General features: G+C 46.0%; 1 protein-coding gene across 2 annotated transcripts; it reads left to right on the top strand.

Moving 5' to 3' along the window:
• Nucleotides 1–260: 260 nt before the first annotated feature.
• prdm1b (PR domain containing 1b, with ZNF domain) lies at nt 261–12,586 on the top strand. Of its 2 annotated transcripts, XM_037094068.1 has the most exons (7): nt 261–831; nt 1,476–1,811; nt 5,492–5,611; nt 7,083–7,326; nt 9,092–10,002; nt 10,115–10,243; nt 10,632–12,586. In XM_037094068.1, the coding sequence occupies exons 2-7, from the start codon at nt 1,641–1,643 to the stop codon at nt 11,193–11,195; spliced, it is 2,139 nt and encodes a 712-aa protein (XP_036949963.1). In that variant the 5' UTR covers nt 261–831; nt 1,476–1,640; the 3' UTR covers nt 11,196–12,586. The 2 variants fall into 2 exon arrangements, with proteins under 2 accessions (XP_036949963.1, XP_036949964.1); XM_037094069.1 differs by lacking the exons at nt 261–831; nt 1,476–1,811; nt 5,492–5,611 and adding an exon at nt 6,681–6,790.
• Nucleotides 12,587–12,817: the final 231 nt, after the last annotated feature.

Here is a 12,817-nt window from a genome sequence, read left to right on the forward strand (position 1 = left end):
CCTGCCCTACATCTGTACCTGTGAACGGGGGGGGAACACCAATCAGAGCCAGGTATGTACGAGTGCATGCGAGAGAGGGAAAATGCTTGTATTTCACTTTTTTTTCCTTAATTAACTTAAAAAACATTTAAGAATAATTGTGTTTGCATAGGTTCTCGTGTGTGTGTGTGTGTGTGTGTGTGTGGGTGTGTGGCAGGGGTCTTAAAGGTCTCGGTTGAAGATGTTCTTCTCTGAGATGTAGGTCAAGGAGATACAGTGGCAGCAGATTGCTCATTAAGTGCCAAACCAAGCAAAAGTCTATGAGTGTGTTTTTCAGTGGCAACAGGCCAGCCATCTGCTCTTCCTTTATTCATTCATTAACATGTCTTCTTTGTGTGTGCGTGGACTTGTGTGTATGTGAGTGTGAGTGTGTGTGTGTGTGTGTGTGTGTGTGTGTGTGTGTGTGTGTGTGTGTGTCCAAGCATTCATCATCACAACAGCCTACTTGCTGGCCAAGTGTACAACGTCACTGATGTTGTTGTCTGAAAGAAAAAAAAAAAAAATCCCAACAGTTGTGTGTCAGATGGCTCGGTCACATGACCATGGCTGCCTGCGATTGGCCGGGCCGCTGGGCTAAAAATGCTTGGCGCAATCCCCGGCTCATGAGTTTTCTTGGTGACAGTGACAGTGAGCGGACACAGCAAGAGCGGATACCCAAAAGGATCTTAACTGAGAAGGAATCCCTGAAAAAATACTGCAGGAAGGACAGAGAGTACAAAAGGAGGAGAAAGCAATACGGGGGATGACATAGCCAAAGAAATGAGGATCCTACAGCTGAATGAATGTGTGAAAGTAAGTCAATTTCTTTCTTTCCTTCTTTCTTGTTTTTTTTTTTTGCTTGCAAGGATAACGTTGAATGAATAACAGATGGATTAAATGGAACGGAGTGAGCGGAAAAAGGACACGTTGACCAATTGGCCCCATAAGAAACGGCTGGTTGAACTGACTGGCGAGTGCTGGGATGATGGCCAAAAACGGTGACATTGAACTTTGGTTTTCGTCATGAATGGAGCCGGCCACTTGAATAATGAATGGCATTTTTGAGATGGTGGGGGCATAGCGAGTCTCGGAAGAAGTGTGGCAATCACAGTCCTAGGTTCTGTTCACTTTAGAGGCTGCTGCTTTTTTATGAATAAGCTGTTTTTCATGCCCAAGGTTGGGGTGAGTTGGCTCAGTTTGCAGTGGGCCAACTTTGAAGTCAGATCTCTCTCATTTAAAAAATACACTTCAAAGGACCCGTTCGTATGAAGGTTGATTTTTGAATCTTATCTCAACTCGTTGAGCACTGACACTGTTGGATTGTAGGTCGGATCGGCTGCCGTCCCAAAACCAGAGTCAGTCCTTGACGAGCTGGGAATTCTTAAAATTGGACCTTTAGCTCAAAAGTCAATGTGATTCAAAGCTAACTTCCTCTCTCCTCTCCGTTTTTTTTCCAGATCTTGAGCTTTAACCAGCGTACCTAAGAGAAGGGGACCTCCCCAACCAAAGCCAAAGTACTTTTATACCAAAGCAACATAACCAAACAGAAACAAACCAAACTCAAACCGAGAAGCCCGAGAAGCCTGAATCCGATCGCTTGCAGTTCATTCTACACTGTCGACATGAAGCTGGAGAGCACACAGGGAGACATGAGCGGCTGGAGGGAGATGGACTTTGCCCTCAACTGCACCTACATCGTGCCGGACCAGGTGTCGGACCCCAGCTTCAGCCTGCCCAAAGCCATGACTTCCATCCCACGGAACCTCACCTTCGAGTACGGCGCGGACAACGAGGTAAGACAACGAGGCGCGGACAACGAGGTTTGCCTGCCGAGAGAAAAATGTAAAACAAAACAAACTTTAAGCTACTTGCATCCTTAAACCGTCAGTTTTGTCAGATTAGAGCTTTAGTGTTGACACCTCGAAGCATTAATTCTGTTACATAACATTCTGTTGGGCCATCTGTATTGGGCTACTCGGAAACAAAAGATCTGCTGAGTAATGAGTTTACCACGTACGCAGCAGGGTGTATGCCGCGTGTGTGAGTGTGTGTGAGTGAATGTGGGCCAGTGCACACGAGGCCACCGGCAGCTTGAGGTCAGGGGCCTTTCTCATGTCTCCCGGCCACCTTAACTTCCATCATGTCACGCTCACGCTCGAGCCATTGTGCACAGCTCCGTCGCACTTCACTTGTTGCGACGCATGCAGACGACTCAGGACGTAAACACAAACATGTCAGACTCGGCTTCCACCAGGTGATCTAATCACATCAACACTCATGCCTAGCTTATTTTTTTTATTTTTTTTTTTTACAACCGTGCCTGGCCTCTTTACCGCACGTTTCCTCCCACTCAGGTGAGTCAGAAGCAGCAATACCCCCTGAGGTTATTTCCGTTCTGTCAAGTGACTTTTTGGCTTGCAGTAAGGTCTGACGTGTGCCCAGGCATGTTACCCTACTGTAAAGCAGTGCAATCACGTCGGCCGAGGATGGTTTCAAAAAGGGGTATTTGTTCTGCAACTCAACAGAGAATCCCCATCTTGAAAAGGAAGACAGAGAAGAGAAAGATGTCACACCTCTTTTGTAGTCGCTTCTCAACAAGCAGCACTGTGGTCAGCTTGCCCTCCCCTTCCTCTTTCTGGCAACACTTTCTGTCGTCGTTCCTCTTCCCTGGCTGTCACACTCTCATCTCTTCCCTTCTCTCTGTGCAGAGTTCGAGAGAAAAAACAGCATGCAAACTCAAGTGATAAAATCTCTTCAAGAGCTAATTTCGATTCCCCCCGGCCCTCGTTTGCCAGCCCGGCACGTCTTATAAAACGCCTCGCGCAACTCGCAGTCCTAATTTTTGCAGTTTGGTGCGTGCTCGAATGGCACAGTCCCAGCTGATCAAACAGCACAGTCATGAGAAGGTAACGATATCTCACATCCACATGTAAGTGAGATAAGTAAGTCAACGCACACCAGATAAGAAATGAAACATGAAACATGAAAACGAGCACGAGCGCGTGGCTCACATGCTTGCCAGTAATCTGCATTGCTTCAAGTGGGCCCTTGTCCGGTGAGTGGTTTCCCTTCCTAAAGACGGCGTCATGTGAATCTTTCTCTCCTTGCCCTGTCGTAGCTGGGAAATTCATTTCCTGCGATGATCATAAAAACACAGCCGCTCCTTTGTTTGGGTTTGAGGGATGGTGTGCACACATGTGTCATCCTAAATGTAAGACACAGGTCATGCGGTTAACAGGAAGCCTCAGAGGGAAGGGATTTTTTCTTTTTTTTAATACTCTCAGGTGAGTGTGTGAAACTCTTGTTTCTCTCAGACAGATGAGAGGAATCATTGGTGGCGCACACCTTTGACATTCAGGAGGATTGTTGGGCCCACTTATCTTTCCATTCCACCTGTTCTAGACTTCCCTTTTCCTTCCATTTCTTTGCGCCGAAGCGTGCCAGGAAATGCGATGAAGGGTGGAGGGGGCACGTGGCAGATGGGGCGTCAGAAACGGGTGCCAGCGAGCCGAGAGAGAGGCAACGGAGGGGATGGGTGGGGAGGGAGGAGCTGAGGAGAGGATGGTGTGTGTGCATGGGGAGGAGGGGGGGATTTAGGTTAAAACCAGATGATTAACTTTCGTTGGGGACAGGCAGCCGGCCAGGCATCAGGCTTCAACCTGGCGGATGCACAATCTATTTCGAGAGGGTTAAGAAAAGACGAGGGATGGGGGGGGGGGGGTCGTGCAGCAGTGCGATATAGCGTGGGTCCACTTAAGAAACGCCCCAACCCTCTTTTCTTCCGTTCCTCAGCTCCCCTCCCTCCCCCCGCCCTCCCAACCTGGCTGAACTGAGCGGTTAAGCAGCGGCGGCCCACAGCGATTCGTTAGTCACGCAACGCCAGCGAAGCACAATGTCGCTGTCACCCCGGCTCATCGCATCCAGGAATCACCTCACTTGCCTCGACGGCAGCTTGACGCACACACACACTCCTGGCGCCCTCGATGACCTGTTGTTTCTAATTAACTGCTTTTACATAATTTAACGAGTCTGATCTTCACAGTGTGGTAAATAATCACAAGGTTTACAGGTGTTTGGCTTCTTTTTTTGTTTTTTAAGGTTTGACCTTTACAAATGAGGCCATGCAAATCCTTTTGGGGGGTCAGTTTGAATCCCGATTTCTCAATGGCAGGAAGAGAGCGTGTGTGTTTGTGTGTGGGGGGCTGGGCAAGGAGGGTGTCCAAGGATTGAACACAAAGCTCCTCAAGACACCGCGGCTGTGTGCCACAGACGCCGCTGCCTGATGGCGTGTGTGAGCGTTTGGGTGCGTTTGCGGCCAGGGTTTGACCCCACGCCTGTGCAATGCGTATGAAAGTGTGAATCACAGACCTGTTCTGCATAACAAAGGCGACACTGACAGATCCTGTGCGTCCTCCCTAGAGATCATCTACCTCTGAAAGGTTGGAAATGACTCAATAACGTACAGAACATGACAGGTTTTTCGTTCTTACCGCATCTTGGCAAAAAAGAAAGGGTTCCCGCTCAAACTATAGCCAAAGGGAAAAAAAAAAAAATCTCATGCACTTTTCACTTTTGCCCGGACAAGTTTTAAAAGACACCTTGGAGTCTGATTTACACATCTATAGGATGAACATTTTGCAATCGGGGATTTTAGGCTGTGAAGCAACCGTTTCATACAGCAAGCTGAGTCAGTGCTGACTTTAAGATTGATTCATGGTCTAAGGATCGGAACGTGTCTCCTGTGCATTTTAAGTGCAGCTATTGTAAGAAGCCCACAGGACACACATCAGGTGACGCCGCTTCCTCTCTCTCGCCGGTGTTTGTGAGGACAGCAGGTCAGAGATCAGTGGAGTAGGTCAGAGAAAGTGTAATTCTCTTCATTCGCTTAACTCATTAGCGCTGAAAGTGTGTCACCTCGCCGGTTTTAACTTGGCTCTAGAGCCGTCTGGGTCAAAGTGACGAGGCCGCCACGACTGCAACTCAAACACAAACAATGGGAAAAAAAACAAAACAAAACACAATCATTCAAAGTGAGAGAACCATCCACCTTAAAGGTGCAATACGTAAAATCTTCAGGTTTAAAACATTCAGAAATGTGTCGACATTATCAACAGGATATGAAGAAACACAAAGAAATTCTAGTGTGGTGCCAGAATTCAATGTACTGTGTTGCAGAGAGAGAGTATTTCAAAGCTAGCATGCTAACCGGCTAGCCTTGGCTATGTTTTTACGTGCTCCCTCTTTAGCGTGATACGTAAAATAAACTCAGAAAGGGAATATTCTTCAACAGATTTAACATACCGCACAGAAATGTACAAAAATGCAAACTTAACTGTCTCTTTCCGCTAAACAGCAACCATCCGACAGGTGGTTAGTTTTTACATGGAAGACTCTTAACAACCTGTTGTGTAATATTCCATGTATGGGGTGAGAGATGGGATATCTAATTATACATTTGGTCTGTGTGTTCCAGGTAACGGGTGTGTTCAGCAAAGAATACATCCCTCAGGGGACTCGTTTTGGTCCCCTTCAAGGAGACATCTACACCAAAGACAGCGTGCCCAAACAGGCCAACAGGAAATACTTCTGGAGGGTAAGAGAATGTTTACATTATACACAAGCAATGCATGATCAAATATAGGCATCAACAAGGTAACAAGTCTAATCCAACCTTTAGACAAGTCTCAAATCCAAATGTAAGAAAATTAGCAGTTGAGCAGCAGCATGTTTTCATCTTCCCCTATTATTCATGATTAAAAAAAAAAGAAGGTCAGTCACTCAGATACAGTTTCACATCCAAGTCCATGTCAGCACGTAAGGAAACAAGAAAGCGCTTTCACACAGATTGCTCTGGCGCACAGTGGTTTTGCTAAAAATTTCAGAGGAAGTTGGACGGACACTGGTGGCACGTAACAAACAGGCTGACGCTCACACAGTCATCAGAGCTTTACCGGCATTTAGTCCTATACAACATGTGTCACACACACACACAAAGGAAGGGGCTATTGTTCAACATCCACACGCACGCAGACACTCCTAGACAATTCTCGTCTTTCCTCCCCTCCTTTTATTTATCAAGTCGTATTTCTTTTTCTTTCTCTCTCTCGACAAACTTATGTCACGTAGGAAATTTTCTATTCTGCTGACTCAATTCCCAAAAGGACTTTACGCTGCCATCCTGTGTATTTTCCTTCCGGTTTTATTTCCTGTAAAACCTGTGCAAGGGGTTGTTCCTGCCCCGTAGCAATAGTGAAAGTCTGACGTCCTCCCGGAGTGATTATCTTATCAACCACATGACACACAGGTGTATGGCATGTGTGTAGACTAGCTGCCAAGAGCAAGCTAATGCCTGCGTGCCCGTGTTCATTGGGCTGCCTGCCAGCACCTGTCTGGCAGGAATCCAACTGCGTCTCCCCTTTTCTTCACCCAGTTTGTCTTTTCATATGCCGACGCTTTTTTGTTTCTTCCCTCTGAACATAAACAAGTGTGCCGCCGGCGCGCGTTCCATACAAATAAATGAGAAAACAGAAACAATGATATTACAGAGAAGTGAGAGAGAAGAGAGAGAAGGAAAAAAAAAAGGAGAAGGAAAGAGGGAGAGTGAGAAAAGGCCACGCCTCCTTCCTGACAATACAAAATAGTGCACAGCACGGGCGTAAACACACACACTCAAGAGTTCAACACTGAGGACACACAGGACAGAGCTGTAAGAGCAAAATACACTGACTGACAGCTGAAGAGAGGAAAGGAGATTTAACTGTTCATGGCAGAGGTGATTATACACACTTTTATCTGATGTTCTCTATTTTCTAAATACTTGTATTTATGATGTATTCTTGAGTTATTTCCATTTTTTTATTGATTGCTTTGATTTTATGTGGATTTTAATCAGCATTTTCAACCAGATTCCTGTGTGTTAAATTTCATAAAAATAATTTGAGCATCACATGCTGCAATGTGGTGGTTAAGAATTGAACTGTACTAATTAATATTGACAATTAATAAACACAAATCAGAGTTCCTGGGCACCTGTTTTAATCCCCACCTCTTCACCTCTACTTCAGATTTATAGCGGCGGCCACCTTCAAAACTTCATTGATGGCTATGACGTCAACAGGAGCAACTGGATGCGCTATGTCAACCCGGCACGCTCCCTGGCCGAGCAGAACCTGGTGGCGTGCCAGAACAACCGGGACATCTACTTCTACACCCTTCGCCCGGTGGAGCCCAACCAGGAGCTGCTGGTGTGGTACAGCCAGGAGTTTGCCCAGAGGCTCTGCAGCCAGCAGCAGGGTGAAATCAAACAGAGTGAGTGCAGCAGGAGCAGACGCTTCAGTTAAAATAGACTCGCTAATATCTATATATATGACGCAGGCGTGTATGCACATTTTTAGTTGTTTTTCTTTTTAAATGCGATAGAAGTCGACGGAGGTACTTTTTTTCTGGTCACCTACAACCAAAGTAACCAGCTCCATCCCGCCTTGACCTTGTAAGAATCGCTTCCAAGAATAACCTAGAGAGAGGAAACAACACTTACCCGCATAGATTCTATTCAGTTCCAGCTATTTTCATACTAGATCTGATAACCAAAAAAATGACAGATTTTGATCTACTGTGATTGAACACGTAGCACTGGGTCTGCGCCAGCAGAGGAACACTTTTATCAGCAGAAAATTCTTTCTCTTCAAAAGCGAAAACAAAAGGACACAGTTTTCCCTTCCTGTGAAAAACACTTGATGTTATCTTTCATAGAAAAAGAAAAAGATAGTTGACAGTTAGCTTGATGTTATTTCCTCACGCCTGGCTCCCCGTGGAGAGCCCAAGATTTATTTAAGGCCACGGAGGATGCACAAATCTCAGTGGTTCGTGAGATGTGGTAAATGACGTGGGAGTCTGAGGGAGAGAGGAGTGATCGAAGGGGAATAATGGCCGGTCAAAGTACCTTAGTGAGTCACTTGCTTTCAGCTATTAGTAGAACTGCAAGTCATACCCTCATCATCTTGAGCGGTGAGGGTAAGATGACTCACTCCAACTGGATACACCAGCTGCGTCGCCATCCAGCTTGGTGACTAACGCAAGGCGGTATCACTACATTGTTTTATACGCTAAAGGGTTTTAAAAGCCTTTCACCTTTTCCTTTCTGTAAAAGTCCACGAGCGGTCGGTCATTGTTTGTCTTACAGGTTTAACTTTCTGTTATTCCGTCAAGGCGATCCAGTTCCGCCAGCTCAGGTGCTGGGGGTGGCAGCACTTGGATTCACAAACCCAGAAGATATTATGAATGTAATTGGGCTTTACAAATTCATGATCGTGCACCTGTAATAAGTTAGAAAACAGAAGAAAGACGGTTCACGTCCCTGTAAACTGGGGAAACCAGTGGCTGCACCTAAGATAACATTTAGATCTGGAAAATCCTAAATGGCGATTTAAACACAATGTAAAAAAAATGTAAAACAAAGAAACAAAACTAAGAAAAAAGAGGAAAGTAGCATGACAGATGTTGCTGATGAATATCTGCCTATGCGACTCAGGCATGAGATGATGTCTCAAAGTTTTTAAGTACTGTGGCACAGCCCTTTAAAGGACCTTCACATGATGTACACAGAATGACACAAACAGAAGCTTTCTCACAAACAGAAAGGGGAAAAAAAAAGAAGAAAAAAAAAAAGGAAGGGGTGTTTTACATTGTCTTGTGGCCGGTACGGTAAGACAGCGATACCCAGAAAAGGTTGCACAAATGAAACTCAGAATCTTGCTGTCCTACCGCTCATAGATGACATGACACATGGACTCCCACATGCTCTACCACCAGCCCACTCTCCCACACCAAAATCACTACTGTGACTGACAAACAGAAACCTTCATTGTAGGGCCTACGCATCAAGTCAAAAGTGAAACTACTATCATTTACCATAAGAGGGAGTGCCTTCCATGGGCAGACGTGTGATTTGCATGTGTGAAGCCTCGTGACTTGAATTTGGGGATTACGGTGATATTGAATTGAGATCTGCCATCGTTTAAAGTCATCCAGCCCTGTGAAGCTTACATTCATATTCTATTTTTCTTTCTTGCAGAGTACACGAGTTCTGAAGAAGACCATGAGCCAGAGTACACCAAACGGCACCTACCTCAGCAGACGTGGCTCACAGAACGAACAAAGGAGGGGGTGAAAGAAGAGAGGGATGACGATTGCGAGGAGAAGATAGATGTGGAGATGCTGGAGAGAGACACTCCGCCTGACACGCCTGACGACCACGTCATGGACTTCAGCAAAAAGGTTGAGAAAGAGGAGAGCAGCGACAGAGATCCAGAGGGACGGGTGATCATTCCTTCCCCCCAGCCCGAGCACAGAGAGCTCGGCCTGGGCTTGATTCACCCATACCTGCACCATCCTGAACTCCAGCCCCAGCACAGAAATCTCCCTCTGCATCTCCACGGCCTCTACGGCCACAGGGAGGGTCTTGTTTCATCTTACCCCCTTTACCCTCAATCCAGACCCCTCCAGCCTCCTTACCAGCTCCTTCCTCCCTACGCCCCACATTATCCCCGCCTCCTCCTCCCCTCGTACTCCCCTCCCTTCCATAGGATACTGACCACAACGGGACCCGTCCACCACAACAGCTACCTGGGCACAGACGGACTCCCATATCAACCCATCAGCCAGCCCAAACCACTCCCAGTCTCCCCCCCCTACCCTCTGTCCCAGCAAGGGGGTTTGAAAGAACTCACACCCAATGTGTGCCCAGCCACCCCAGAGCTCTCCCCTCTCCCCAAGGCCGCCAATCAGCATCAGTCTCCCGAGCAGTCGCCCTCTACTTGCGAGGAGGCCATGAATCTTAGCCTGGCTCCAACCAAAGGCAGCACAGCGCCACGCAACGGCCCCGGCCACAAATCCCTGCCCTACCCACTGAAGAAGCAGAATGGGAAGATCAAGTATGAATGTAACATCTGCTCCAAGACGTTCGGACAGCTGTCGAACCTCAAGGTAACAGCTTCAATCCCTCTGTCTGGCAATCATGACTTGACTTACACCAAACAAAATTCCGTCATTTGACACCGGTGCTCATGACTTTTTTTTTTTTTTTGTATGATCGTAGGTCCATCTCCGAGTGCACAGCGGCGAGAGACCGTTCCAGTGTAACCTGTGTAAAAAGAGCTTCACTCAGCTGGCCCACCTCCAGAAGCACCACCTGGTCCACACGGGGGAGAAGCCACATGAATGTCAGGTATGTCGAAAATCGTGACCTCAGTGTACGTTTCTGTGCGAGCTTCTTTGCTGATCTCAACCTTGACGTTGATTTAAAATCGAGAGTGTGACTGTACACACAACACACGCCACATACCTCTCTGGTAACTCAGTGAAGTGTCAGTTTGATATTCATTGTGCCACGACCCACCTTTTTTTCAAAACAACACATTTAGTGTGACTTCATGGGTGTGAGTATCCAGAGAACAGAAAGAAAATCAGAACTGGACTAACATGGTCAACCCACTATTGATGACAAAAAACATTACATAAGTTCTTCCACACACACAATAAAACTTTTCTATGGTGTTAGTAATCAGTCATGTGGACGTATTGCTCACAGAAACCTTTCCCTTCATGCCTTCTAGGTGTGTCACAAACGCTTCAGTAGCACCAGCAACTTGAAAACACACTTGCGCCTCCACTCCGGGGAAAAGCCATACCAGTGCAAGCTGTGCGGCACCAAGTTCACCCAGTACATCCACCTGAAGCTGCACCGCCGCCTTCACAGCACCCGCGACCGCCCCTACCGCTGCCAGCTCTGCGCTCTGACCTTCTTCCACCGCTTCTCCCTCCGCATCCACCAGCGCAGCTGCTGCCTCGCCAACACCAACGCCCCCGTCAACGCGCACATGAAAGAGATGGTGGAGCGGTTCGACGCCAGCCAAGAGGCCGACACGCTTGCAGAGACGGCGTCAGCACCACAGGTGGAGGAGGCCGTGGAGCGGTGGTTGGCCCGTACCCTGGAAGGCGAGGGGAAGGAGGACCAGAAGGAGGCCACCATTCTGCTGAAAGCGCTGACGGCGGCAATTAACGCACCATCGATGGCGCAATCAGCTACGTCGCACCACAGCTCTCCAGTGGCCTATCAGGAGAGGGCCAGCGTCGTTCATCTCCACACACGGGCGACAGTGAAAACAGAAGGACAGTGAGAAGGTGGAGGGGAAAACAAGGACATACAGCATCCCATCAACCAAGAAAAGAGATGTCGCCAAAAAAACCTCCCGATATTGTCCATGAAGGGCATAACGGGAGATATAAACTTCCATAATCCAATGAGCGCAGCACCAAAAGAAGAGCATTCCAAAGACTGAGGCTATTCAGTGATTGTACTTCCTCCCAAATGTCAGTTTCAAATGAAATCAGGGAGGGATGTTGTTGAAGCTGTGAATTATTTAAAACTCTTTTCACTCAGGTAGAGAAGTGTTTGCTTTTTGTGCTTTAACTTATTACCTTTTTTTTTAAAAAAAGAAAAACAACTTTTGATTCCTCTATATTTATTTAGTTGTGTCATAGCTTCTGCTAGTGTCTTTTTCATGTGTGCTGGCATTTTCCAAGGCGATCTGATCTTTTAGGAAAAACCGCAAATGGACTCAGGAACGATATGCGGTCCAGTCTTCCCTTGTTATGTTATATTTTTACTTTTTGTGTGTGACGGTGCGTTTGAGCTTTTGCAAGTGGAAGTTTTTATATGAACGACAGGGCACAGTGACGGCACAAACAACCTTCCTGCTCCTCGACTGTTTGCACCTATTTTTATTTATTTATGATAATAAAAAAGGGAAAAGAAAATCAGGTACCTTCAAACTGTGTGTTAATAAGCCATTGCCAAAATCATAATCAAAGAAAATGAATGTGTAGCAACGTTTTTTTAGTGGGGATCATTATTCAACTCAAAGGGAGAAAAGAGGGTCAGACAGAGCATTAATCACTTTTTTCTTGATTAACCAGCAACTACTCACAGCTAATTCAGAAAGACGCACTGTTGCTGAACATAAACAAATGCCACGAAAAGAAACAAATAGACAAGACCCACTGGAAAATACATTTTTTATGTTGTCGGTTACTGCTTGTTAACCTTTTTTTTTTTTTTTTTTTACTGGGTTCAAATGTTTCTGATATTTCATATAAACAAAGCTTTACTGTAAATGTTAACCTGAGCTTCATCCAAATCTTCATACAGACGTCGGTACCTCATATTCAGCATTGGACAGCACAACCAAGAGACGCAGAAGCACATTTTTGCAACACTGTCTATAATTTCGTCACGTAGCACTGGATTTAAAAAAGAAAAAAAATGCAACTTGATCTGTGTGCTTTTGGTGTTACCCAAAACCAGAGGGCAGGGATTTGTGTCCTTAGCCAGTAATGTTCCTTCTTGTACCATTTTGTAGTTCTATTTTCTTATGTACAATATGTTTGTCTATGTAGTTCTATTTTTGGAAACAGGTTATAAGATGTTAAGAATTTATATGTGAGAGACTATTTTGATGGTGACTTTTATATTTACATGATGTAGCATATTAAAGATATTGTTTCTATACATCTACTGTTTTGCGTGTGTTTTTTGATTTGTGGAAACGATAGCAGAAAAGAGGTCCTTTCTGCAATCCCATGTTAAAGGCAGCACTGCATTACTTTATTTTGGCAGTGCACAAATGTCCCACTAATGGTGTGTTCAGACCAAACACACAGCAAATGTATGTTGCGTGGGTTTGACCCTGCCCTTCCAGCTCCAGTGAGTTGCAGTCAACTCACTTTACAGCACATAAAC

Source organism: Acanthopagrus latus, chromosome 3 (assembly GCF_904848185.1).
Source record: "Acanthopagrus latus isolate v.2019 chromosome 3, fAcaLat1.1, whole genome shotgun sequence".
Taxonomy (NCBI): Eukaryota; Metazoa; Chordata; class Actinopteri; order Spariformes; family Sparidae; genus Acanthopagrus; species Acanthopagrus latus.

Excerpts from the sequence above, each read along its gene's own strand:
- prdm1b (XM_037094068.1), top strand. The coding sequence starts at position 1,641 with ATGAAGCTGGAGAGCACACAGGGAGACATGAGCGGCTGGAGGGAGATG. Across the intron at positions 5,612-7,082 it reads ACAGGAAATACTTCTGGAGG|ATTTATAGCGGCGGCCACCT; the intron begins GTAAGAGAATGT and ends CCTCTACTTCAG. Across the intron at positions 10,003-10,114 it reads GACAGCTGTCGAACCTCAAG|GTCCATCTCCGAGTGCACAG; the intron begins GTAACAGCTTCA and ends GTATGATCGTAG.